The 27,484-nt window shown below is 41.9% G+C and overlaps 1 protein-coding gene across 1 annotated transcript in view; it reads right to left on the bottom strand.

Annotated features, from left to right (window-relative positions):
• ADAMTS3 (ADAM metallopeptidase with thrombospondin type 1 motif 3) overlaps positions 1-27,484 on the bottom strand; it is a 652,903-nt gene that overhangs the window by 132,159 nt on the left and 493,260 nt on the right. The window contains exons 15-16 of the mRNA XM_069230315.1: positions 6,831-6,954; positions 3,176-3,256 (exon numbers count right to left, since the gene is read on the bottom strand). Of these exons, the coding sequence (XP_069086416.1) occupies positions 3,176-3,256; positions 6,831-6,954 (205 nt within the window). The remainder of the gene's footprint in view (positions 1-3,175; positions 3,257-6,830; positions 6,955-27,484) is intronic.

Raw genomic sequence — 27,484 nt, 5'->3', positions numbered from 1 at the left:
GCTTAGCAATATCCCCTCCCATTAATGGGATTCTATATTTCACTAATGCCTTTATGCAGAGAGTGTATAAACCAGTGGGTGTTTTGTGCTGGTGGTTGCAGTTGGTTAGCACTGATACTGATTTATCATCAGACTTTGACCAGAATCACAAAAAAGGGAAAGAAGGAGGCACAGAAAGCTAGGGAAACCATCACAAAGGGAGAATGCAAGTATGAAACAACCTGCAAGTGTACATTGTTGAAAAAAAGGTATATGAGGGAAATCAAAACTAAGCATCCTTGGTATTTCCCTACCTTGGTATTCAGAGGAACTCCTTGCGAACTTTAAAAAAAAACTTTAGGTCCAGCCGTAGTTTTTGTTTAGCACAGGGGGCAACCTCAGACCGAATTACACTGTTTAATCAGCAAAGAGCTATTGAGTATTAGTGGTAACATATGGGGCTTGTCCTTTGGTGACTGACTACCTTCCAAATAGTGTGCCCTGACTGTTTCTTAACTGATTTTTCTAAACATGTTTTAACCAAGACCATTACAGGCTAGCCACTAGGGTAGCAATGAATACGTTAAATCCCAGGCCGGCACCTTTAAATGCCTGAAGAGACCACTCAAAGATAGAACCTTTGTTTGAAAAAATACCTAATGTCCCATTTCTCATTTTGATTTAAAATTGCAATACCACGTCTTTCATCTGCATTTGGAGTTTACACATACACCAAAAGGCTTGAGTGCACCTATCCTGTCCTGTCACAGTAAGAGGAGCTCTTCTGCTCCCACTTATTGACATAAGTTCAAGAGGCTTCTATGTCAGGTTCATCACTCATGTGCGTCCACTTTAGTAACATTCTGAGATACTGAACAGGAAGCAAGCGAGAGGCAGCAATCTTGTCGAGTTTTGCGATATTTTATTTTCTTACATAAAAAAGATTGAAAGCAGCCTCAGAGGCTTGGTGAAGTGAATATTAATAAGCTAGGGCCAACATGACTCTTTCAAAATTGCTCTTGCTGATTCTTATCCAGTAGGTTAAGATCAGCATAGCCATGTGATGTGGTTTATTACCTAAGCTGAGGACTTTGAAACTGTAAACACGGGTTTGAAATCAGTCTCCAGTCTTGAAGTATGACTGACAATCCTGTGAGTTTTAGCAAATCTTCCCTTGCCTAAAACGTGAAAATCAACATTCTAAATTCCTCACTTCGCTCACAAATACTAATACTTATCTACTTTATGAAGGCAGCACCAGCTAAAAAATCAAACAGAAGAAACATTCAATGAAATAAGCCAATTCCAAGCAATATATTGTAAATATTTCTTCATTTCTAGCACTAGTTCTGAAGCGAATCGCTGGTATGGCTGTTGAAATGCCAATCTGGTGGCAATCTCATCTCTAAGATAATAACGGCAAAATAAAACAAGCATTTGCAATGCAATGGGTCTCGCGTTTGCTCATGTTAGAGCTGATAGCGTTGTAAACTCCTAACCTGACTTTTCACCTATCGGCAAAAGTGCATTTATGTACCTAACCCGAAAAAGTGCAATTAACTATGTAAAGCGCTCGACTTCTGCCAAGCGGAATCGCGCTAGTAAATTAGAGAAAAAAGTAGTCCACGAGCCCGATGGAAAACAGCGAGCCTCGCATGTTTTCTGTACTTGGTCGCTGCGCTCGAGGAGGGCTAGCCACCGGAAAAGGCATGATGTATGCATGCCTTCGACTAATGAAAGCAAGCAGATTTTAATAGGCAAGCCCACGAACCAATGAAAAAAAATTACGTGATGTCGACAGGGCTCCGAGCCCTTTTCTAACTATTACAGCGTCTCGCTGCGATACGTATGCGCGAGCGCATGCAACGCAGGCTCGACCCTAAAAATGAGTTAAGCTGAATCAGAGTCCCCATTATCTGCCATTAAAACTTCTCTTAAACAATCAGAGCTGAATATGAAAGATTTAAACTTAGAATTACTATCAATACACTGAGCATTTTATGTCAAGGTTTGCTTCTATATTAACCTAACATTGGAAAGATGACCAAACAGCAAGTATTACTTTCCAACCAAAAGATTATGTGAAGCAGTTATTCTGTAGACCGACTTTCCCTCTAGTTCTGGAACATCCCCTTTCAACAGTTACAATCACCTTTGCTCTGTGACATTTTACTGCACAGAAAAGTGGATTGTGGATGTCTGTTCAGGATGTTGTTTGTATTCTGCTCCAATTTAATCCTTTCTCATCCTCCTAAAGAATGTCCCTAAGATGTCATCCCATTGCACCAATAACTAGCAAAATAACTTGGAGAAGCTTGAGGGTGTTTACTGTATGTATTGTAAGGATCTGAGTGAAAGCCAACCAATCTACAACATACATGCTAATTGATGCTAGTCTAGGGTCACTCCCAGGGCATGGGAGGTCTAGTCGGATCCGAAATCATATCCTTTCTACACTATAAGTGGAGCATTCAAAGGCCTCATTGTGAGTGGCTCTGTAGTTGAGTATTTGGGAAGGTAATACCAAACTCAACCCTAGATAATCCAGTGCATATATCTAGAGCACAGGTTAAGCTGCCACTTCAAAGTATGCATCAAGCTCTAGTCCCAAATGCTGAAAATAGGAGGACGGAGTCCCTGACAGGAAAGTTGCAATGGACACCTCAGGCATATATTATATCCTGCTTCTTACTCATGAATATTCTGTGTGCCACTCTACACAACTGGGCCACACATCTGTGAACTGAACAATATAACTCTATAGCAGTAACACAGAATGTGTCCAAACTGTAAGTCCAAACTGTAAGTAGAGGGTTTTTTGGTCATTGCAAAAACTCAACATTTTTGTCACTTCTGTAAATTTGATTTAAACTAATTATAGCCCCTAGCACATACGTGACTGAGTTGCAATATACACTGCAACTTTAATTAGCTAGTTGCTATCTCTTAAAGCATGTGTTAATCTAACATCCAAACAGTTCTAAAAACATGAAAACGCTATACACAGCACCCAAATTTCTAAGCTAACTATGATTCATTGATATCTAGAGCTGGAAGACTTGTAAGTAGGCCACTCTAAATTTACAGCCATCATCACACAAGTTAATTCTGCTATTTGCTCCTTCAATCATTCACACTTGATGATTTAGGATGGCCGTGAAGCATGCACATCAAACATGAGGAGAGAAACACTTACCAAGAATATGAGGCGAAACCTCGTCTTCTTGGATAAACACATGTCTAGCACCAGGGGGGATATCAAACATCTTAAGGTACCCTTTGCATGTGAAGTGTTCAGCAGAGGAAGCAAGAAAAAACAAAAAGTAACAGCTATGGTTAGTAGGGTAATACATCATGACAATCCTAATTGCAGAGGTGGGCATCCATTTCCTACAAGCAGTGTAATAAGTGAGACCTGAATGGAGCATAGGTTTGTCACAAAAATAATCAGGATACCTTTGGCCTCCACTAAGACAAAAAAATTCTGATAGCAACAAACCTATTGTCCATTCACCTTGTTATTTAGCTTTGAAGCCACGGCAACTAGCAATACCAAGAAGAGGTTCATGTTTCCGATGGATATTACAATAATTTTTTTCTCAATGAGTTGTTGTACCAATTCTCTACTACAGTACATGGTACAAACTGAGTCTACCATTGAGCATAGGATATGGTCGAATTTTATTTTTTCTTTGTAAACTTTCCAAGGTATACCTCAGTAGATAACAAAGTAGACGGAATATGTCACAGTGTATTATTAAGCACTATTTGCATTGCTCTTTATAAGATGGAGGCATCATTTTTTGAATCCACAAGTGGTCCTTAATCATAGATGCTGTCTTTGAGAGGGAAAGTGAATGTTTCTCAGCCCAATATCTATTGGAGAACATTTTCTGCAAACTGAGAATTTTAGCTAAGTTAAAAACACAGGTGCTAATGTTGATAAAAATGACTGTGTTCTGCAAATTGATCATGCAAGCTTCAGAGCATTGCTGAAGTATAAGATGGTTTATCAAGTAACAAGTTTTTGTCTGCATATACAAGTCTGGAAATCTGCAAAAATAACAAGGGACAGAGACTTCCAGTGTGTCACACAACATTCTAAAAGTCCCAACAAAAAAGTAATCAATTCAGAATGACACCCTGCAAAGGGGATTATCAAGGCAAAAATGGAGCACACACCTGGCAAATACAACTACATACAAAGTCTGAGACCTTTGTAACATACAAATGTAGCTTTATGCAAACATATAGAGATTGGGTCCTTCAAAAACATTTGAAAAGTAGGGATTTCTGGCATTATGAATATGTTTGCCACTGTGATATAGTTACTGTAGATCAGGAGTATGTGACTTGATAGGTGTTAAACCTAATTTGATGCATTGTCAGCAATGCGTTACGGGGATTAAGAATGCTCTTATACAAGACACTTCTCTCAGGAATGTACAAAATTTGAAAGGCCTGGTTATCTTGTCCCACTCAGCTCAAGTATGATTAACGACTGACTCAATCAATCGGAACGATATCCAATCAGAAAAGCATGAACCTCTAACACTGTTATTGCGGTGCCTCCGGGTTACGAGTCAGAGATACGCACAGTCCTGAGACACTTGCAGCTCTAAGATCTTTCTGGATGCCCAGCTTTCTGCAATCCTTCAACGACTTACCCATGACATTCCTAGACTCCCTGGTCTCGGAAAGAGAAACATTGCGAGCTCCTTTGGGCAACGAGAAGGCGCCTCTTGTCTTCCCTTAAACAGAATGTTTTCAGTTAGTGGTCAGGGAACTGAGTCTTGCGGCTTCATTGACTACATTTTTAAGTTGTGTGCATTTTATCAATTTTACATCGAAATTAAGCTTGGTTACATGTATATACTGAAGATAAAATGCAGCCAGCATGCCTCGGTAAAAGACAATAAATTATAATAGTCAATGAAAGTAAGACTAAGCTTTGAATGAAGAATCATGTAGGTGATTTTAAGGAGGATACTTGCAGATTTCATTTTCCAGCAACTTGAATTCTTTATGGCACCTCTTGCTTAAATGCTTTCCTGTTGGAAGAGGTTAATTAGTCTACGTAATGTATAAATATATGTATATAAACATATATGCCAGCATCACTTTAAAGCAGGCGGTTAAATAAATGCTCAAATATAAATTGAAATATGTAAGATTGGGGTTTTGGGAGTAGACATGGGTTGGGAAATAGGAGGGATGGGGTTGCTAGGGTACTTTTGTGGCATTTTCTCATTGTAAATCATACAACTGTTTTACAATAGTTATATTTTTACAATAGTTATATTTTTACAAGAGTTAAACAGTGCAGGATGAATTGAAAGTGAGGTTTCTCGTAGGGAAGCATATTAGAACTGTAATCAATAATTTACTAATGATATGGTCAAATGATTATAAAACATAAGAAGGGAGGTGGCTCCAAGTTGCTATTTTGCACATGGTGGTGGTAGTGAAGAAGGTATATTTTGAATTTGTGTTTTTCATGCTGTTTCCCTTGATATTCAGGCTACCACATTAAACAAGAGTTTGTAAAAACAGTTCACAAATTACAGTTTGCATGAATGCAACATTACTCTGCTTAGAGGTTTTTTATTTCACACCCACAAACACTTTGAAATATAGTGCAATTTAAAAACAGTAATACATGAAAAGTGTAAAGAGGTTCTATAATGGCTGACATCATGCTTTCCAAATACTGCGTATTAATAAATGTATGCTATCACAGACTCCTGTTGAAATATGGTGAAGATGGCATGAAATATTTTCATAAAACTACCAGATCAGATGCCTCACATGGCATGAATCACAACTTTGTATGTGATTGCTCACTTACTAATACTTCAATATGATCAATGTCTATAAACAACACCATAAAAAATCACTGTGGAGCTTATAGTGTAGAGACTGGAAGGGAAGTTTGTAGTACTACTGGAAGCCGTCCAATGTCCATGATATCCCCCTTATAGATAACAAACAAAACAGAACAGAGAAAAGATCTTTGATTATGCCTCATGTTCTCTCTGTTACCCTAAAGTGGCTGGTAGGCTAATATTCTGCCTTGTAGCTGAGAAATACTGGTATGCCTGTCTGGAAACCCGTGGGCAGCCATGTTGCAGGTACTGTGCTACTGCTCATCAAAAAGATAACTCTGCTTGCCACTGTACTAAATGTAGGAATTAAACAAGTCTTGTTTTTTAAGCCAAGTGCAACACAATTTGTTTTGTTGTGTTAATATGCATGTAATGGATGAAACACAAACTGTACGGGCTCTAAGAATATATCAAAGGTAAAACATCATGATATCATGTGTCAGTCAGTCAGTCAGTCTTTATACGGCGATATGCCATAAAAGCACATATATACATTTCTGGCTAAAAAATGTTAAATAATTAAAATACAATGCAAATAGATTAAAACAGTAATAACAAAACATTTTCAGTCATCAGAATTGCAGGACTATATACATTGCTATGTGGTTTAGAGCAACTCAATGGTGGATCTCCATTTATCTAAAAGCCTGTTTCGGGTGTTCCATTAAAATCATATTTTCCAGTAAGTTATTAATATTTACATAGCGCCACAAAGGAGACACTTCTTATGGCTCACCAAACTGGCTGATTGTTTTGGTGAAAATAACCAAACTCTGTAGCTTTGCAACAAATATCCAAAACCTAAATGTGAGTGACCATTACTGTGGTCAGAAATTACCAGAAATTGAATATGTCTTAAATACATATTAAATGCCTACAATAATCCTGTGTGAAGTGCACAAATGTAACCAATGCTTACTCATATTAACACATATGCACCTGAGTACACAAAAAGTATGTTCTTACCTGGCTTCTTAGGAGTTCTTGTAAATGTTCCCTTTACAGTTCGGCAGTGAGAGTTATCTCCTCCACAGACTCCACATTTATCTTCCACTTTGTTGGAACCAATCTCTTTGTCACAGCCCACTTTCTACAGAGATGTGTAAGATAGGTAGGTAATGCAACATTTTTTAAATACTGCAGTGGGATCATTGTAAAAGCAAAATAAATATATTTCAGGCCCACCATGATGAGGCTGTAGCTCTATATAGGAATTATATATTTGCTGAAAATTGCACAGGTGAAGAAATTTCTTGGGGCAACCTTCTGTCTACGGAGCTATAAAATCTGAAGGCTAAAATGCAATATTCATTTAGCTCTGTCATGAGAGTGATTATTTTAGAACACACCTTGAAATTATGGCAGTTGGCTTTTACTTTCTGATGGGGAGAACATGAAAGTTATCAACTACTAGCATCAAAACTGATAAATTATTTTGCTTGTACACAAGACTTTGATAACTCTGAAGGAGTCTTGGCACCTCAGGTGTACGGACTTCGAAGACATTCAACAAGCTATTTGGAGCAGAGCAATAACGAGTTCTTAAAGGCTAGGTGACAAAACCTATTCTATACTTGAATCACAGCATCATTAATCACATTCTGGTTTTCAAGTTGAGCCAGCTCTTCAGACTTTTCAAATTCTCATGCTCTTGGCACTAGGAAGACTTTCAGCAGCAATCTGGTGTGGGTTACAGGCAAACGCAGAGAACTGGGACATCCTGAATCCAGTGGCGTATAGTGTTGGCCACCACAAAATGTAAAGTGTAAGAAATGTGAGGATGACCGTAACTTAACCAAAATATATATATGATATGTATATATATATATATGTAAATATATATATATACAGTATATATATATGGATTACCTTAGGATACATTTTTGCTATGGATACGCAGATCCTCTGTGAATTTGTGGCAAACAAATCAAACAAAAAGGTTGATAGGCCCCAACGGGATCCTTGTGGGATCCCACCACCACGCCTAGGGGGTCAGGGTATTCCTACCCTGATCCCTACTGTGTAACTCCAAAACTACTAAGTGATATACACCAAATCATAAAAAGAGATCTTTCTGGACCAAGATCTAGCTTTCCGCCAAATCTGATGGAATTTTATTCAGCGGTTCAGGCTGTAGTTGTGTTCAAAACACCTATGGGAATTTGCATGAGGAAAATGTGTTTTGGGGCCCAATCTTTTTCTTGGCCCCCGCTTGACAAATCACCCTGAAAATTTCAAAACAACAGCTGGAGTAGTGTACTTGTTTTGAAAATTTTGTGAAGATTTGTCAAAAGGCGGCAAAGTTATTAGCAAAACAAAAAATGCTTTGTCTATGGAAACTAAGTCCTAACTATAATTACCTATATATAGATATATATATATATATTTATATGGAAAATGTTACTTACCCAGTGTACATCTGTTCGTGGCATGTTGTGCTGAAGATTCACATGCTATGCATATCGATTCCGACATCTAGTGTTGGGCTTGGAGTGTTACAAGTTGTTTTTGTTCGAAGAAGTCTTTTAGAGTTACGGGATTCAGTGACTCCTCCTCTCGGTTCCATTGCGCATGGTCATCGACTCCATTGTTAGATTGTTTTCCCGCAAAGGGTGAATAAAGGAGTGATAAAGTATATAAGAGAAAAGAGATGTCCATGCAAATGTAAACATATATACATATGTACTAATTTATTAACTGAAACGACTAAAGGCTACCGGGGAGGAGGAAGGGTGCCTGTGAATCTGCAGCACAACATGCCACGAACAGATGTACACTGGGTAAGTGACATTTTCCGTTCTATGGCATGTGTAGCTGCAGATACACATGCTATGCATAGACTACAAAGCAGTTTGTCCTCCCAAAATATCGGTGGCTAGCCTATAGGAGTTGAAGTTGTTTGAAATAATGTTTTTAGGACAGCTTGTCCTACTGTGGCTTGTTGTTGTGAGAAAACATCTACACAGTAGTGTTTAGTAAATGTATGAGGTATTGATCATGTAGCTGCTTTACATATATCAGCTATTGGTATGTTTCCTAAAAAAGCCATTGTTGCACCTTTCTTTCTTGTAGAATGTGCTTTAGGAGTGAGTACAAGTTGTCTTTTTGCTTTGATATAGCATGTTTGTATACACCTAACAATCTATCTATCTAAACCTTGTTTTGCTATAGGATTGCCTGTATGTGGTTGTTGGAAAGCTACAAAAAGTTTTTTGTTTTCCTAAATTGTTTAGTTCTGCCCATGTAGTACATTAAAGCTCTTTTGAGATCTAATGTATGTAGAGCTCTTTCTGCCACAGCATCTGGCTGTGGGAAGAAGACTGGCAGTTCCACTGTTAGATTGATGTCAAATTGTGAGACTACTTTTGGTAGAAATCTTATATTTGTTCTTAGTACAACTTTGTGGTTGTGTACTTAGAAAGAAGGTTCTTCAAGAGTAAAAGCTTGTATTTCACGTACTCTTCGCAAAGAAGTAATTGCCACAAGAAAGGCAACCTTCGATGTTAGAAACTGAATTTGGCAAGAGTGCATGAGTTCAAAAGGTGGTCCCATAAGTCTGGTAAGTACTATATTTAGATTCCATGTTGGAACTGGTGGTGTTCTTGGTGGAATGATGCGTTATAATCCTTCCATGAAAGCTTTAATAACAGGAACTCTAAATAGAGAGCTATGTTAAATAGTTTGTAAATATACAGATACTGTAGTTAGGTGTATTTTTTTTTAGGAAAAAGCTACATTTGATTTTTGCAAATGAAGTAAATAACATACAATGTCTTGTATTGATGCTGAGAGAGGATCTATGGTTTTAGATTGACAATAATAAACAAATATTTTCCATTCGTTTGCGTAGCACTGTCTAGTAGTGGGTTTACATGCTTGTTTAATAACTTCCATACACTCTGATGGGAGTTTTAAATATCCAAATTCTATGACTTCGGGAGCCAAATCGCTAGATTGAGAGCATTGGGGCCTGGATGTCTGATTTGACCTTTGTTTTGTGATAACAAATCTGGTCTGCATGGGAGTTTAGAGTGAGGTACCACAGATAAATCTAGTAGTGGTGTGTACCATGGCTGACGTGCCCATGTTGGTGCTATGAGTATCATGTTGAGTGAAGTTTGATGCAACTTGTTGACCAGAAATGGAAGGAGTGGGAGAGGGGGAAAAGTGTAAGCAAATATCCCTGACCAATTGATCCATAGAGCATTGCCCTTGGACAGTGGATGTGGGTGTCTGGATGCGAAGTTTTGGCATTTTGTATTTTCGCTTATTGTGAATAGATCTTTTTTTGGTGTACCCCACTTTTGACAGCACTTTTGAAGTACTTGAGGGTAAATCTCCCATTTGTGTGTTTGTTGGTGATTTCTGCTGAGGAAATCTGCCAACTGATTGTCTATCCCTGGAATATACTGTACTAATAGATGAATTTGATTGTGAATTGCCCATTTCCAAATTGTTTGGGCTAGAAGGGACAGTTGAGATGAATGTGTCCCTCCCTGCTTGTTGAGATAATACATGGTTGTCATGTTGTCTGTTTTTATAAGAACATTCTTCTGTTTGAGAAGCGGTTGAAATGCTTTGAGGGCAAGGAACACAGCTAATAACTCTAAATGGTTTAAGTGTAGCTGTTTCTGTTTGACATCCCATTGCCCTTGAATGTTGTGATTGTTTAGGTGAGCTCCCCAACCGATCATTAATGCATATGCTGTAATTATGGTCTGAGGCACAGGGTCTTGAAATGACCACCCTTTGATTAAGTTGCTGCGATTCCACCACTGATGGGATGTGTTTGGCGGTCTACCAACACTAGATCTTGAAGTTGACCATGTGCTTGTGACCATTGTTGTGCAAGGCACTGTTGTAAGGGCCTCATGTTTAATCTTGCATGTGGGACTATTGCAATGCAAGACGCCATCATTCCTAGTATTCTCATGACAAATTTTACAGTGTATTGTTGATTTGGTTGTATAGGTGGAATTAGATTTTGAAAAGCTTGTATCTTTGGGTATTTGGATACGCTAGAGCTAGTTGAGTATTTAGGATAGCGCCTAAATACGGTTGTATTTGTGCTGGTTGAAGGTGTGACTTTTAGTAGTTTATAGAAAACCATAGGGTGTGCAGAGTTTCTATCATGTACTGTGTATGATTTTGGCATTGTGTACGATTCCTTGATTTTATTAGCCAATCGTCTAGATATGGAAATACATGGATATGTTGTCTTCTTTGGTATGCTACTACTACTGCTAAGCACTTTGTGAACACCCTTGTAGCTGTTGTTATGCCGAAAGGTAACACTTTGAATTGGTAGTGTTTTCCTTGTATAACAAACCTAAGGTATTTTCTGTGGGCTGGATGGATGGGTATGTGGAAATACGCATCTTTGAGGTCTAGGGCTGTCATAAAGTCTTGTTTTTGTAGCAGTGAGATAACATCTTGCAGAGTTACCAAGTGGAAATGTTCTGATAGGATATGGAGATTTAGGGGGTCATTCTGACCCTGGTGGTCATGGACCGCCAGGGCCAACGACCGCGGAAGCACCGCCAACAGGCTGGCGGGGCTTCCTGGCCAATTCTGACCGCGGCGGTAAAGCCGCGGTCAGAAAAGGGAAACCAGCGGTTTCCCGCCGGTTTTCCCCTGGCCATAGGAATCCTCCATGGCGGCGATGCAAGCAGCGCCGCCATGGGGATTCCGACCCCCTTCCCACCATCCTGTTCCTGGCGGTTCATACCGCCAGGAACAGGATGGCGGGAACGGGTGTCGTGGGGCCCCTGGGGGCCCCTGCACTGCCCATGCCACTGGCATGGGCAGTGCAGGGGCCCCCTCACAGGGCCCCATAATGATTTTCAGTGTCTGCTTAGCAGACACTGAAAATCGCCACAGGTGCCACTGCACCCGTCGCACCCCAGCAACTCCGCCGGCTCCATTCGGAGCCGGCTTCATCGTTGCTGGGTCTTTCCCGCTGGGCGGGCGGGCGGCCTTCTGGCGGGGGAAGTTTGGCGGGCGGCCTCCGCCGCCCGCCGAAGTTGGAATGACCCCCTTAGTGGCCTGAGGTCTAATATTGGCCTGAGGGTGCCATGTTTTTTGGGAATTAGAAATTACAGTGAGTAAACTCCTGTTCCTAGTTGAGACTGTGGAACTAATTCTATTGCTTGTTTGAGTAGTAGAGATTGAACCTCTTGTTGTAACAGGACTGTATATTCTGGGGTTAATTTGTGATACGTTGGTGGAATAGTTGGAGGAGTGTTTATCAATTCTAGGCAATATACATTGCGGATAATTGATAACACCCAGTTGTCTGTGGTGATATTTTTCCAATGTGTGTGGACCTGTTGAAGTCTTCCCCCCAAAGGAGATGTGTGGAGTGGAAGGGAGTGAGGAAAGTCACTGTTTTGGTGGTGTTGCTGGTTGTTTAGAGGTTTGGAATTGACCTCTATTTCTAGAGTATTGTCCTCCATATGTGCCTGTAAACCCACCTCGCTGGTACTGGGTTTGATAAGTTGGTTTTGCTTGTGATGTTGATGCCTCTGAGGATTGTGGTCTAAAACCTCCTCGAAACTGAGGCTTACGAAATAAATGACCCCCTATATGTTGTAGAATAGAGAGCACCCACTGCTTTGGCTGTTTCTGAGTCTTTTTTCTATTTTCTTGTCCACCTCTGGTCCAAAAAGATGTTTCTTGTCAAAAGGCATGTTTAACACAGCCTGTTGGATTTCTGGTTTAAAACCAGAGGAGTGCAGCAATGCATGTCTTCGAATAGTAATTGTTGTGTTCACACTCCTTGCAGCTGTATCAGCCGCATCAAGGGCAGACCGTATCTGGTTGTTACTGATAGCTTGCCCTTCCTCTACTACCTGTTGTGCCCTTTTGGGAGATGCTGTATGATATCCTGCTTCTTATCCCAATGGGCTCTATCGTAACAGGCTAGTAGTACCTGGGAATTAGCTATCCTCCATTGGTTTGCTGCTTGGGACGCAACTCCCTTTACTGCAGCGTCAAATTTCCTGCTCTCCTTAACGGGGGGGATCTCCTGAGGACTGGCTATTTGCCCTCTTTCGTGCACCACTAACCACTACTGAATCGGGAGGCACCTGTTGGGTGATGTAATCAGGGTCAGAGGGTGCAGGCTTATACTTTCTTCTATTCTAGGTGTGATTATCCTTGCTTTCACAGGCTCATTAAAAATTTGGTCTGCGTGCTTTACCATGCCTGGTAGTATTGGGAGGCATTGGTACCTAGAATGTATTGAGGATAACGTATTAAGCAAAAAGTCTTCCTCTAATGGTTCTGTGTGCATTGTTGCCCCATGATAGGCTGAAGCCCTGGCTATAACCTGATTGTATACTGTAGTATCTTCAGGTGGAGATGGTTTAGTGGGGTAGGTGTCTTGGTCGTTATCTGGGATGGGATCAGGGTCATAAAGGTCCCATGGATCAACAGTGTCTTGTTGAGAATCAAAAGAATGTGTTGGAGAATGCATTGGTGTAGGGCTGGTGTGAGGAGAGGTAGGTAGGTGCGGAGAATGAGTAGGAGAAGACTGAGGAGGTGCTGGCTTCTCTTTTTGCTTTGGCACTTTAGCTAGGGTCTGTGCCGTGTCCAATTCCTCTTGGAATGCGAGTTTTCTCTTTGTTTTAAGAGGAGGTGCTGTAATAGTTCTCCCTTTTTCTTTATGGATGTGTATCCTAGATTATCTCTCATCCATAATTCGCAGGATTGGTTCAATTTCGGACTCTTCCTCAGAGGTTTTATGGCTTTCTCGTAGTCTTTTGGAAAGTCCTTGCTTCTCTGTATAACTTGTCTTTTTCAGTTCCGAAGTTTGATGTTTTTTTCGGTATTGAAAATGATGAGGAAGGTCTCGGCTCCAAAACAGTCTTTCTAATTTTCAACTCTGAAAATTGTTGTTTTTTGCTGGAGTCTGAAATGGAGCCCTTGATATTTTTTTGTCGACTCCAAAGTCATCGGAGGTGTGGCCTTTTTCGGTGCCGAACCCGAGGGTCAGTCACTGACAGTCTTTTTCCAGGCTGAAACATGGCCCTCCGGCAGTGATGTACCCAAGGCTTTCTGTTGTTTTTTGTGGGGGGGGGCAGGGCAGATGTACTCACATGCTGGCTGGCTGTGATGGGTCTGTCGTCTCCGGATTCCTGCTCCGACTCTGTGTTTCGAATAGAGACTGCTTTTTGTGCCTGTTCCTCTTCGGTAAAGTTGAAATGTTCACCGCTCTTCTACGCCATTTCCAGCCTTCTTGCTCTTCGGCCTCTAAGAGTCTTTTTCGATTGGAACGATCAATAGGCCTCGCAGTTTTCCTCCCGATGGTCTGGAGAAAGGCAGAGGTTGCAAACCAGATGCTGGTCTGTGTATGGGTACTTAGCGTGGCACAGAGGGCAAAATCGGAATGGAGTCCGATCCATCAGGCTCTCCACGCGGTCTGCCCCAATAGGCCTGAGTTGGGCGCCTGCACCCCGAAGGGCAAATAAAGTGGTTTTCCGACAGTACTACTGTTTCGATGCTAGGTGGAGAACGCGATCGATACAATATCGACGAAAGGGAAGGTTTTTTAAAGTTTTCGGAATCAAAATCTCGGCGCGAGAGGAAACACGTCCGAACCCGACGGCGGAAAGAAAACAATCTACCAATGGAGTCGATGACCATGTACAATGGAACCGAGAGGAGGAGTCACTTGATCCCGTGACTCTAAAAGACTTCTTCGAACCATAACAACTTGTAACACTCTGAGCCCAACACTAGATGTGGGAATCGATATGCATAGCATATGAATCTGCAGCTACACATGCCATCAAACAAATATATATATATATCCAAAAGCAAACAGTTGCAAACAACTTCACCACCGCACTCCAGGAGGAAGTTATTTCTTTTTATTGCAGTCAAGATTAAATCACCATCCTTCACCATATATATGTATGCAATATTAAAAAATATTTACAACAATTGACAACCAAGTCAAATGCGGCACTCCAAGGATTCCAATCGTCTTGTATTTAATGATTAACAGAACCAAAACACCCATCACCTGACGCTTTTCGACCTCTCAGGTCTTGTTCACACTTGTGAACAAGCCCTGTTGGCAGTCATTTTGAGACTCAGCTTCATCTCAGTCCTAGGAAAAAAGGTTAAAAAAATAAGAGAAGGGGCAGGATAGAGACCCCCTTACTCCTTAGCTCTGCTGCTGTGGTCCAGGAGGGACCCCTCCTTCCCCAGAGCAAAAAGATATTTTTAGTTTGAATTTTTGCCACGAGTCACGGGAGATCGGGTGAAATTAAAAAAAAAACAAATAAAAACAAGCATGGGCTCCTGCGCTTGTTGTAATGAAGCCCGGGGCACTGAAAAAGGATGGGAGCACAAGTGGTCCCCCCCAGGGATTTTATTAGCTCCGGGTACTGCTTCTTCCCTGGGCCAATCTGAAAGAATAATGCTGGGGGGCCCTTCCGCAGCCCCGGGGAGCGCCACCTCCCCGGAGCAAAACAATGTTTTAATGTGGGGAAGGCCCAGAGCCCTGGGGACCGCCACCTCCCTGGGGCTAAATTGAACCCGAATGCCCCAAGGCTAAATTGAATCTGAATGACCCACCCCTGGGAGAGTTCTGTTTGCTTTTGCTTGGTGGGAGCTGACAGCTCTAACCAAGCAAAAGCAAACATAAATCCACTTTATGAAAGAAGGAGCTGTCAAACAGCTCCTGCCTGCAGAAAGCTGAGTTTGTATCTGTTTCCCTGCACTCAAATATGTGTGGAGGGAAAAGATAAAAACACTGCCCCAGCAAGCAAGGAGCTGCTATTTTCAAGCAGCTCCCTGCTTGTGGGAGCAATGCCAGCTCCCATGGGAAGGAGGTAGCCAGCAAGGACTGCGAGGCCAACTCCTGCTGCACACAGCCTTCAGTCATGTGCTGCACAGGGTTTGGCAGTTATAGGGGCCTGACCACAGGCCAGGATCTGCAGTCAATCTCCACTGTGCATGGTGGTGGTTAGATTAAAGTATAGTAATTCAAATTACTTTACATTAAAAAACATAGAAATTAACTGAAAAAAACAAAGGTTAAAGAGATGTTACATTTAGGAAATAGAATTAAAAAAACCTTAGAAATTCACTTAAAAACCAAAGGTTACAGGGACGTTATAGTTACTCGCACAAAACCAAAGAAATTCAGCAGTTATATTTGGAGTTATTTCAAGCAACTATAATTCACACCCTAAAGTACCTATAACTCGCGCCCTCACCATGCACTGCTAATTACCCCACAAAATTGATAACATCATTAATAATGTCACTGTTCAGTAAAATTATTGATCACATAATTGTGTGTATGGGTTTTTGAGTTGCAAGGGTAATTTTAGGGTTTAGGGTGGGTATGGGTTTTTGAGTGGCAAGGATAATTTTAGGGTTTAGGGTGAGTTTGGGTTTTTGAGTGGAAATGGTACTTTTAGGGTTTATGGTGGCTATGGATTTTTAAATGGCAAGTGCAATATAAGGGTGTAGGGTGGGTATGGGTCTTTGGGTGGCAGTGGGTATTTTAGAGTTTTAGGTGGGTATGGTTTTTTGGGTGGTAAGTACAAATTTAGGTTTTAGGGTGGGTATGGGTTTTAAGGTGGCAAGGGAAATTTTAGGGTTTAGTGTTGCCATGGTTCTTTGGGAAGCAAGGGCAATGTTAGGGTTTCGGTGGGTATGGGTTTTTGGGTGGCAAGGGAACATTTTAGGGTTTAGAGTGGGTATAGGTCTTTGGGTTTTTCGGTGTTTTTAGGGTTTTGTGTGGATGTGGGCTTTTGGGTGGTAAAGTGTTTTTAGGGTTTAAGGTGGGTATGTGAGTTGGTTGGATTAACAGATAGGGGGTCATTCCGACCCCGGCAGTCAAGGACCGCCGGGGTCGGCGGGAGCACCGCCAACAGGCTGGCGGTGCCCCGCAGGGCATTCTGACCGCGGCGGTTTGGCCGCGGTCAGAACAGGAAAACCGGCGGTGTCCCGCCGGTTTTCCGCTGCCCTGGGAATCCCCCATGGCGGCGCAGCTTGCCGTGACGGACCCTTTTCCATCTTTTAACTGAGCCCGCGTAAGGTGGCGGTCCCTGGGGCTGCAGGGGGACCTGCGCGGCTCCCCGCATTCATTTTCTGTGGGGTGGAGAGCCGGGTCACCCCTCCACATTTCATTTCAAATTCAGGCCCAGGGAGGTGGCGGTCCCTGGGACAGCATGAGGGGAGGTGCCCCCGTGCATTCATTTACATCAAAGCTCCAGGGAGATGGCAGTCTCCAGGGCTGCAAAGGGGCTGCGTGCCTCCCTCACATTCATTATGATTTACACCCCAGGCAGGTGGCAGTCCCCGGGGCTGTGGAGAGGGGCCATGCGGCCCACCCCGCATTCCTTATGTTTTAAGCCCCAGGGCTGTGGCGGACCCTTGGGCCGAGAGGGGGCAGTGCATCTCCCCAACATTCATTATACCTAAAGCCCTGCGGAGGTGGCGGTCCCCGGGGCTGCAAGGGGACTGCATGCCCCCCACATTCATTATGATTTAAGCCCCAGGAATGTGGTGGTCACTGGGGCTGTGCGGCTCCCTGCATTCAAACATTTCAAACTCCCAGGACCTGGCCCACCCAGGGGCTTCATTTAAACAAGTGCCGGAGCCCACATGGATTTGCAGCGAATCATAGGCACATTTTTTTTAAAGGCTTTTTTGCCCTGGGGGGTCCTTCTGGGACCCCAGCACCAGAGCTGAGGGGTCAGGGTGTCCCTAACTTGGCCCCTTTTCTTTTTTTTTATCTTTTTTGGTGGGACTTGGCTGAAGCCGAGTCCCAAGATGGGTGTCAACACTTCCTGGTTGAAGTGTTGGCAGGCAATCAGAGCTGTGTATTTCCCTGCACAAGCTTGTTATTATTCGTGAACCCTTCACATATCTAGATATCTATATTTCACTTTCTTTTAATATCTCAAACCCTACTGAACGGATTTACACCAGATAACAATAAGCACTCTTTCTGGACCAAGAGCTACCATTCTGCGAAATTTGGTGTAATTCAGTCTAGCGGTTTGAGATATAGTTATGCTTAAAATGCCTATGGAAATTATAATCGGAAAAAAACTTTTTTGACCCCTCCCACCTTTTCCTCGGTCCCTGCTTGACGGATAACCTGGAAACTTCCCATGTACAAAAAGATTCACTGGAACACTTTTTTGCAAATATCAGAATGATTCGTCAAATGGCTCCAAAGATAAAGGCAAGTCCGAAGACACTTTTCCAATAAAACATTATACATATATCCATTTCCAAAGCCACAGTGGTTGCCGCCATCATGATATGTGGACTCACGTAAGCAATTTAAAACCAATTAGCTCCCCAAAGGAATTTATTTCCCTGACAACGCACTTGGGCAAAGCTGCCTTAATCATGTAAATTATATTGGAAATGTCACTAAACACTCCTTTAAATACGAGTTAATTAGATGTCACATGATGATAAACAATTGCTAACAAGAGAGGGCTCTCAGTTTTCTTTTCGTATGGCTTGTTATTTCTGCGCCATTGCAGCGTGAATATTGCAACATTGATTTTAGTCACATTGCTAATGCCCATGTATTCATGTGGACCTCACTAGTTGTGTCGTCCGACATTTAGTGCAAGACAATTACACACATGTCAAACCACCTCAGGTAATTCATTGTTCACATTCCTCTCCAGAAATTTTGCATTCTATAAATTCAGTTATTTCACCCTTGTGTTGCTGCAAATATCTCTGCTATTTGGTAACGTGCCCGTAGATGTCCGCTTTATTTAAATATTAGAAGGGGCCATGCGGTCCCCCTCTAGAGGCTCTTTAGAGCCCCGGGGACCATCACCTCCTTGGGGCTTAATACAAAAATTGAAGAGGGGATATTTAGACCCCCACTCCTGTGGCTGGGATGTGCCCCAGGGACCACCACTTCCCTGGGGCTTAAGTAATGAATAGGAGGGGGGCTACGCAGACCCACTTTCATGCCCCTTTAGGGCTCTGGGGACCACCACCTCCCCGTGGCAACAAATCCAATTACAGGCGAAGGGGGCTGCGCAGCCCCTCCTCCCGGGCCATATTAGGCACCAGGGACCACCACCTCCCCGAGGCTGACCCTGTGTAAAAGAAAGGAGGGGGGCTGGGTGACCCCTCCTCCTGGAGCCACTAACGGCTCTGGGGACTGCCACACCCCCAGGGCCGGCTCTCTGTCTCCCAAGGTGCCTAGCCTCGGGAGATAGCAGTTTGATTTCACTTGGCAACTTCTGCCAAGCATGAACAACCAGCAACTCCCAGCAGGCAGGATCAGGAAAACTGCTCTCACTCGCTGGGAGTGGAGTTTTCATCTCTTTCCCTGCCAGCTGTCAAGCAGGCAGGGTAACAGATGAAAGCATTGCTCCTGCATGCAGGGAGCAGCATTTCTTGCTGCTCCCTGCATGCAGGAACAATGCTGACTCCCGCTGGAGGTGAGGAGCTGGCAGGGATCCCAGGGGCTTTGAAGCTCCCCTCCGGCGGTCCCCACTGCCAAAATTAAAGACACACATGGTCACTGGAGACATTACTGTGGCGTCCCTCTAGGTGGAAGTATTGTGGAATATGCACTATACATTTTCCCAATGAGGTAGCACTTACTAATTAGCCAGTACAAAGTACTCCAGTTGGCTAGAGATGTTGCACAAAACTATAGCCTTTTCTAACCTGATCATGATCCATTCTGGCAGTGACACTCATTTCACCGAAATTAAACCTCAATGGGAAGCACAAAGCAGGTGCGCTGTAAAGTGAAAATCATCCTAACTTGTTGCTCTTGCCAAGGCAAAGCAAGTCTGTTTTGTCTGCCCCAAATAGGCATTAGGCAGCTAAAAGTGTGCCAGAGCTAGGAAAGAACATGTATGTATTGAGTAATGGTAAATATGGTGCTTTCCTGCCCTTTCACCTAGCACAGCGCAGCAAGGTTGCTTGCTACGTTGTGCTACATGAAAGATTGATTAATATTCTCCATAGTGTACTACTGTATTATACATGCATTGGAAATAATAAAGCAGTTTCGGTAAGTATATAAAGAAAAGGAAAAGTATATTTTATTAATTGGCATATGTAAAATAAAAGTTTACCGTGCTAGTACCTAGAAAGCGGTACAGCGGTAAAAGTCTGTAAAAAATGTAAAATAAGCTCCATAAGGAGTGTGGAATTCCTGCAGCCCGACATCCAGGACATATTGTTGGGGGCCAGGGACAACAAGCTTTCATGTTTATTTTGTCCTTGGGACAAGTAGGCCCAATCCCCTGCAGCACAAACACTTTGGTTGCCAGTTTACAGGGAAGGAAAATGTCTACAGTTGAAGCAACATTTGTGTCCATTTCTTAATACTGTTCGAGCTTGTATTTATGGTTCATTAATGCAAAGCCTTTATTATAAGGGTGAGCACTCTAAATAAACATTGCAAGGTCACACTGCCCTGCTGAGAGTGGGTCCAGTAAAAAAAAAAGTGTACACACGTTTGAAAAGTTAAACAATATGAGACTACTTATAATGCTCCCACAATGCTCTTTTCATAGATGCAAATGTTTGCAGAAGCTTGTAAGCAAGATTGACAATCCTTTGCTTTCGAAATAAAATATTCAGAAAAAAAGTGCAAATAGGAAAAAAAACGTTTTGCTAAATTACTGTGAAATTTGTACTATTGCTTTGAAACATCATTTAGCAAAATGGGCTGATGCATGCCAGTATTTCCAAAGCATATTCATAATGGAAAATTAGTGTAATCATTTTCAGCAAGTTTATGGGAACCATGAAAATAAACAAGCACTGGCAAAGCCAACCAAACCAATATTGTTTGCCAGTCTCTTGATTTTGTAACTGCGTGTCTTGTTTTGACATGGTTTTTGTAACACTTTATTGCTGAGGGAGCTGCCAGGCCCTCACCCTGTAACAAACATTGGCAAAAAGACAAAAAGGTTTTTTGGTCTCCAAACGCACACATTGTCACAGTAGTTCCTGGCACTGAACACAACTATTGTGTGTCAATACTCCCCTTTTAGAAGGGCAGAATGCTGTCACTCACAGTAAAGCAAGAAACAGAATTTTAATAAAAACAAAATACCTTGGTTAACGCCAAACCTTACTGGGGGCCCAAATCTTAAAGAAAGTCACAAATGTGCACCCATGGTATATGTCATTGCATTAGTGGCTTTCATGAATTCATAAGAATTTACAGAAGTAGACCAGGAAATCATACTCCTAGAAAATATTTGTGAGCTGTATGTTTGCACGAGCAAATATGCATGTGTAGATTTGCTCATGCAAAATTCTATTGGCAATTTACATGTTCACTTTCCCTCCTTCCAACCCTGGAAGAACTTCTGCTTCTGCCCTTGTCAGGAGTAAATTATCAGCCTTTCCCAGAATGGGAGAAGATTAAGGAAGAGTTTGTGAAAATCCTTAAAACATGCAATTTAGTAGGTTTGCAAAGACTCAAAGGCATTCTAGCCCTGGAACTATTGCTTATTGTTTCCTCCAGCCCAAGTATGTAGATTATGGAAAGGTGGTAAAATAAGGAAATTGCTACAGTAGGGCTTGAAATTGCTAGCATGCAGCCATACTATAGAATTAGCATTGGCATAATCAGAGAGGCTGTTAGCGTAGCTCTTACATAATTTGATTTCTGCTATAATTTTTCAGCACACTACATGGTACCAAAGGGACTAGTAGATTTAAGAAGCAACCTGTTTCATGGACAAGTAGATTTTTTATTAAATTCCACACCACTGCTCCATATACACCATTTCAGAAATATAGGCCCAGATTTTAAGAAGCACTAGTGCCACATTAGCGTCATTTTCTTTTTTTTTCACTAATGTGGCGTTAGGCTTAAAAAATCACCGCACCATATTTACAAAGTGATGCAACCCTTTGCACCACATTATGCATGCGCCATGCATAATGTATGCAAAGGAGGCTTTCCCCCGTTAGAGGGACTGCAAAAATGGCGCAGTGGAATTTAAGAGATTCCACTGCGTCATTTTTTGCAGCTACTTTTAACGCCTGCTCAGAGCAGGCATTAAAAGGGAGCACACCATTGGTTACAATGGACCCCTATGTACTGTTCATGGCTAATGCCAAAATGTTGGCGCTGACCCAGAACAGTGCTCCAATAGCGTAAAAAATGCTGACGCTATTGCGCCGTACCCTGCCCCATGATGCACTGTATTTTAAATACAGCGCCCACATAGTGGTGGTAGGGGGAGCTAAGGGGCACAGGAAAAGTGGTGCTGCACTGGGTGCGGTGCCACTTTTCTTAAACCTGCGCCATAGTGTATTACTGTGTAATGTACTTTTTTTTTTTTTTACTTTTTTTTTTAGATATTGAGGTACTTTCTAGTTAGTACCACTGTATTCCATAAACTTCTTTTTAAAATTTCTAAAGTATTAAAACAACTTTTCATTGCCTTTACATGCTTACCTACAGTGCCTCAAAACTTGTACTTATAAACCACTAGAAAACATAATTTTAACTTTTAACACTAAGGACCTCTGCCGCCCGCCAAGCTCTTTGGGTCGTAAAACCGCCACTCCAGTTTTCTGCCTACTGACCCTATTACGAGTTTCCCGCTGGGCCAGTGAGTGTAAACAGCATTTCTGCCAGCTGACTCAGCGGGAAACAGGCCACAACATTGACGCAGGCTCGTAATCGAGCCAGCTGCAATGTTGCAGTGCGTCGGGTGCGACAACACCCATCACGCTTTTCACTGCCTGTAATTCAGGCAGTGAAAAGCGCTATGGGGCTGTCCATGGGGCCCCCGGCACCCTGTCTTAGCCAGCCTTTGCCGGTGGAGAGGGGACTCGTAATCACCAGGACATCGCTGACCTAGTGGATTGAGACCGCCGGCACCACCAGTCTGTAGACCGGCAGTAACCTGTCAGTGGGACGGTCGGACCATGGTGGCTCCGCCGTGGTCATAATGTCGAGGCAGGTACGCTGATTTGGTGGCGGTCCGACCGCCACTGCGAGTCTGGCGGTCCCAGGACCACCAGACTCGTCATAAGGGCCTAAGTATGTGCTAAAAAACATGGCTGCCTTTTCATTTTGTAAGGGTTTTCTTTACCCAATCATATACTGCCTTGTCATTGACATGTACCGAGGTATACCACAAAATTACTGTGGTATACTGCAACTCAAAATATCACTACGTTTTTATGTCTCATAACTTTAAATCTCCTACCAAAAAAGGATGATTTACACACCATAATCCATACTCTTGACAAATTTCATTAGGATCCCTTGAGCCATTTTACAACTACAGACGCACAAAGTCTATGGAAAATACATTGGTAGAAAAATTAATTCTGGGATACCCCTTTTTTCCTTGCACTCCCATGCGAATCACCATGAAACTTTGCATCTACTGTCAATGTAGAAAAAGCAATAGGTTTGCAAAGTTTTGTAGGGATATCTCAAATGGTCATAAAGTGATTAGCGAGCAAAAATCCAAGGTATTTATATCTTTGGGAATCCAACCATATCTACAGAGTGACTACTGCCACTCTGTAATAGCTCTCTTTCTCTATCGCGGTGACAGGTCAATGTGGAGCAAAAATAAATTGGGGCCCCAAAGCGCGGATAAATACCCAGTCGGATTTCTATGAAATTTAACAGGATTACACATTATGGCTTGCAGATGATCCTTTTAGGTACTACAGGTAAGTAGTGTAAGTATTTTGTAAATTTGAAGGTAATTTAACTTAGTGATATATGTTGTCACTGTACTTTTGTGAAATTTTGTGGAAGTACGGTGGGACATAGCGATGACAAGGCATTATGTGTTTGGCTAATGACTGTCTTCACAAAAGTTAAAGACAGTCATGTTGTTTTTAGGTACAGTTTGGCTGTGTTCAGCCTTCGGCCACTAGATATAGGTAAGTATTAAGCTTGATATTTGTCCCCTATGTATGACCACATTTTTAAAGGGGTAGTAAGAAGAGAAAAATATTTCTAGTTTCTACATATGTAAAAATAAATGTATGGAGTACAACCGTAATTCCTAGGAAGTACCACTGAACCTTCAAAAAAACTACAAAATAAATATGTTAAAAAAATTAAAATACTGTATTCCAAACCTTTATAAATGAAAACTTTGATAAGGTACTTGTATTCCTGGGAAGTTCATCACACATTTGGCACTCTCAATCTCCTTTTAGCCATTGTGTTACAGATAATCATGTCTAATTGGAAGGATACTACAAAGATCTCATACACTGCATAGTGGAATATGATTTGCCACAGCCACAGACTTTATCGAGCAAATGCTACTTCTGTTACTGTCAAGATTAAACAAGATCTACTATGGCAGTCGTTCACATCGTTCCTATTCAGAAATTCTGTTGCTTCTTCAGTTCCTATCACCAATTATAACACTAAATTGACAAAGTGATGTTCTTAGTTACTATAGCATACCTTGGATAACAGAATAAATGTTGCTATTTTACTCATTTGTATATATATGTAATCTAGTGAGGACCTCTTTACCTCTTCCCTTCCTCCCTCTTTTCCTATATTTTTCTTTCCCTTACCCTTTCTGCCCTTACGCACAATTCCCCTATAAAATGCTATTCTATTCTTTAGAGTTTTGTTGTTTATATTATAGTACATTCAAATTTTCTATGTACCTCATTAGAGCATTTGTATGCCTATATCATTTGTTGTTACTCATGTTCTTTTGCTTTTCAATTTAATAAAGCATTTTTGTAACTTTACAAAAATGTACAATACACTGTACTACACTATACTTTACAAAAATAGAGTGCTAAAATGTTTTTTAATGTTTAAAGTATTTAACATATCACAGAAAATCTACTGATTGCCTACAAATTACTGCACTACTTAATAGGTAGGGAAAAACAATAAAACCTATTACTTACCTATACAGAGCCCAAACCCACAATGCAGTTAAAGTGTGCTAAAAACAACCTGGCTGCCGTTTACATTTCGTAAAGACAGACATTAGCCAATCTCATACTGCCTTTTTATTGGCATTTATCATGGTATACCGCTGTACAATATATTACAAAGTAACTTTAACACCACTTACACTTTTTACAACTACAGCCAAAACGTAGCATTTACACCTCATAATCTGTGTTGCTGGTACATTACATCTTCATCAATTCACCCACTTTAGCAATGCACCTTTTTCAAGAATATAACTTCACTCTAAACCACTCCACTCTCTGCCACCCCACTCTATGCCACTTCACTTTACACCACTCCACTCATACTAATACACTCTATGCCATTCCACTCTACATCACTCCACTATACGCCACTCCACTCTGTGCTAATCCACTATACGCCACTCCACTCTATGCATATCCCTGAATGCCATGTCGCTCTACCACACTGCACTCTATGCCACTACACTCTAAACCACTCCATTGTACTATATTATGTCATAAGGCCTGTGCAAGGATTCACTATAGTTACATCTCATTTGTTAGCACTCTAGAAATCACAATGTCTTTGCCTTGCATTTTTGTACATTGCACATTTTGTTTCTTTTGTGCCATTGTTTTGAAACACACTGTATTTTCACTTGCTGTGCTGCCCCTTCTTGGGCTCCGACTGCTCAGTGAGCAAATCAAGTGCCAAGTGCTGTTTTCTGTCCGTTCAGCAATCAATTCCAGGCTCCTAAAGACATAACACAGTAGAGTTTCACTGTATCAAGCTAAAAGTTAAGTCCCATAGTGTTTATTTTTATCGTGAAGGATTCCAGCAGAGCTGACATGTCTGGGGAACAAATGCCCTCAGGGGCATGCAGCCTGTGTAAACTGGGTTTACACTTCCCTAGGGGGATCACTTTAATAATAATAATAATAATAAGCGTTCCTGCATGTGCAATTACAGGGTAGGCTCAGGCCACTAGATTTGCATTATGGTGGCACTATTTGTGTTTTACAGTTTTCTAACATCTAATCTGATTTTCATAATTATTGCCAGTATTGTAATCTCATCTAATGTGCTTCGTAATAGACTATGTTAGTTGCAATAAATATATTGTGAACTTTCATTATGTCTTTTTTTACTGTTGCTATGGATATGTATGAGTGAGATATTGTATGAAAAGAACTGACCTGTTTTCTACTGTTGCCTGAGAGAGGGGGCTAGAGTGTCGTGCCTTTTGGGTTTCCACAATTACTTGTCACTCTGTAAGTTTAGGAGGGCAAGTAAGGCACTGTGAGTTAGTCAGGTACTTTGGTGTGACAGTACTTATTTTGCAGAAGTGGCGCAGACCCTGCATTCTGACGTTCTATTGTCCCAAGGCACAGTTCTGCAAAAGCAGACTCCCTGAGTCAATTACTCTATATGCCATTCCATTCTACGAAAATGCAGCAAACACCAATAAATTGTATGCACTTCCACTATATGCTGCTTCACTCTGCACTAGTCCATTCTACACACCTGCACTCTGACACTATACTCTAAGCTTTTCTACTCTATGCTACTCCAGTGAACACCACTCCACTGTACAATGTCCCACTGTATGCCACACCCCTGTATGCCACTCCAATGTATACTACAGTGCTCTACTCTATTCCATTGTTTCTTAACACTCCAATCTATGCTGCTCCTCTCTACACTTTTCCACTATATTGCACTCTACGTCACTCCACTGTTTGATACAACACTCAATGTTATTCCACTCTACACCACTCCACTGAATGCTACTCCAATGTATACCGATCCACTTAACACCATGCCACTCACGTCACTACATTCTATGCTGTTCCACTCTATGCCACTCAAAACTACTCCACTCCACTGTACACCACTGTAGGGTACGACCATCCAATATACTCTACTCTACGCTATTGTGCTCTAGGTCACTCCATTCCACAACATTCCAGTCCATGACACTCCACTGTACGCCCCTACACCCTATGCTTCTCCACCATAAAATATTCCACTGTACGCAGCTCCATTGTACACTAGACTTTATGCTATTTCACGCTATGCCACTTCACTTTATGCCACTCCACTCTATGCCACTTGACTACACATCACTACACTCTATGGCACCACACTGTACCCTATTATACTGTACACCCCTTCAGTCTACTCTACGCTACTATATGCCATTCCAATATACCCCACTCTAAAGTACAGCATTCTGCGCTATTCCACTGTATGCAAATCCAATTTATGCCACTCCACTCCACTGTATGCTACTGCTCTCTATGCCATTCCACTCTAGGCTATTCCACTGCATGCCACTGTACTGTACCCTATTCCACCATATGCCACTTGATTGAATGCTACTCCACGCTACACCACTCCATAGTATAACACTCCACTGTACACCACTCCACTCAACACTATTCCCCTGTATGCCACTCCACTCTACGCTTCCCCACTCTACGCTATTCCTCTCTAGGCAAGTGCACTTTATGCCAATTCACTGTTTACTATTTCACTCTACCCCACTCTATTGCACACCACTCCAGTCTATGCCATTCCACTGTGCCCCACTGCACTGAATGGTAATCCACTCTAAGGTACTCCACTTTATGTCACTCCATGGTATGCCACTCCACTCTACGCGATTCTACTGTAGGCCATTCCACCCTACACGAGTCCACTCTAT

This window comes from Pleurodeles waltl, chromosome 1_1, assembly GCF_031143425.1.
Source record: "Pleurodeles waltl isolate 20211129_DDA chromosome 1_1, aPleWal1.hap1.20221129, whole genome shotgun sequence".
Lineage (NCBI taxonomy): Eukaryota > Metazoa > Chordata > Amphibia > Caudata > Salamandridae > Pleurodeles > Pleurodeles waltl.
This window is presented reverse-complemented; position numbering and strand designations above follow the sequence as displayed.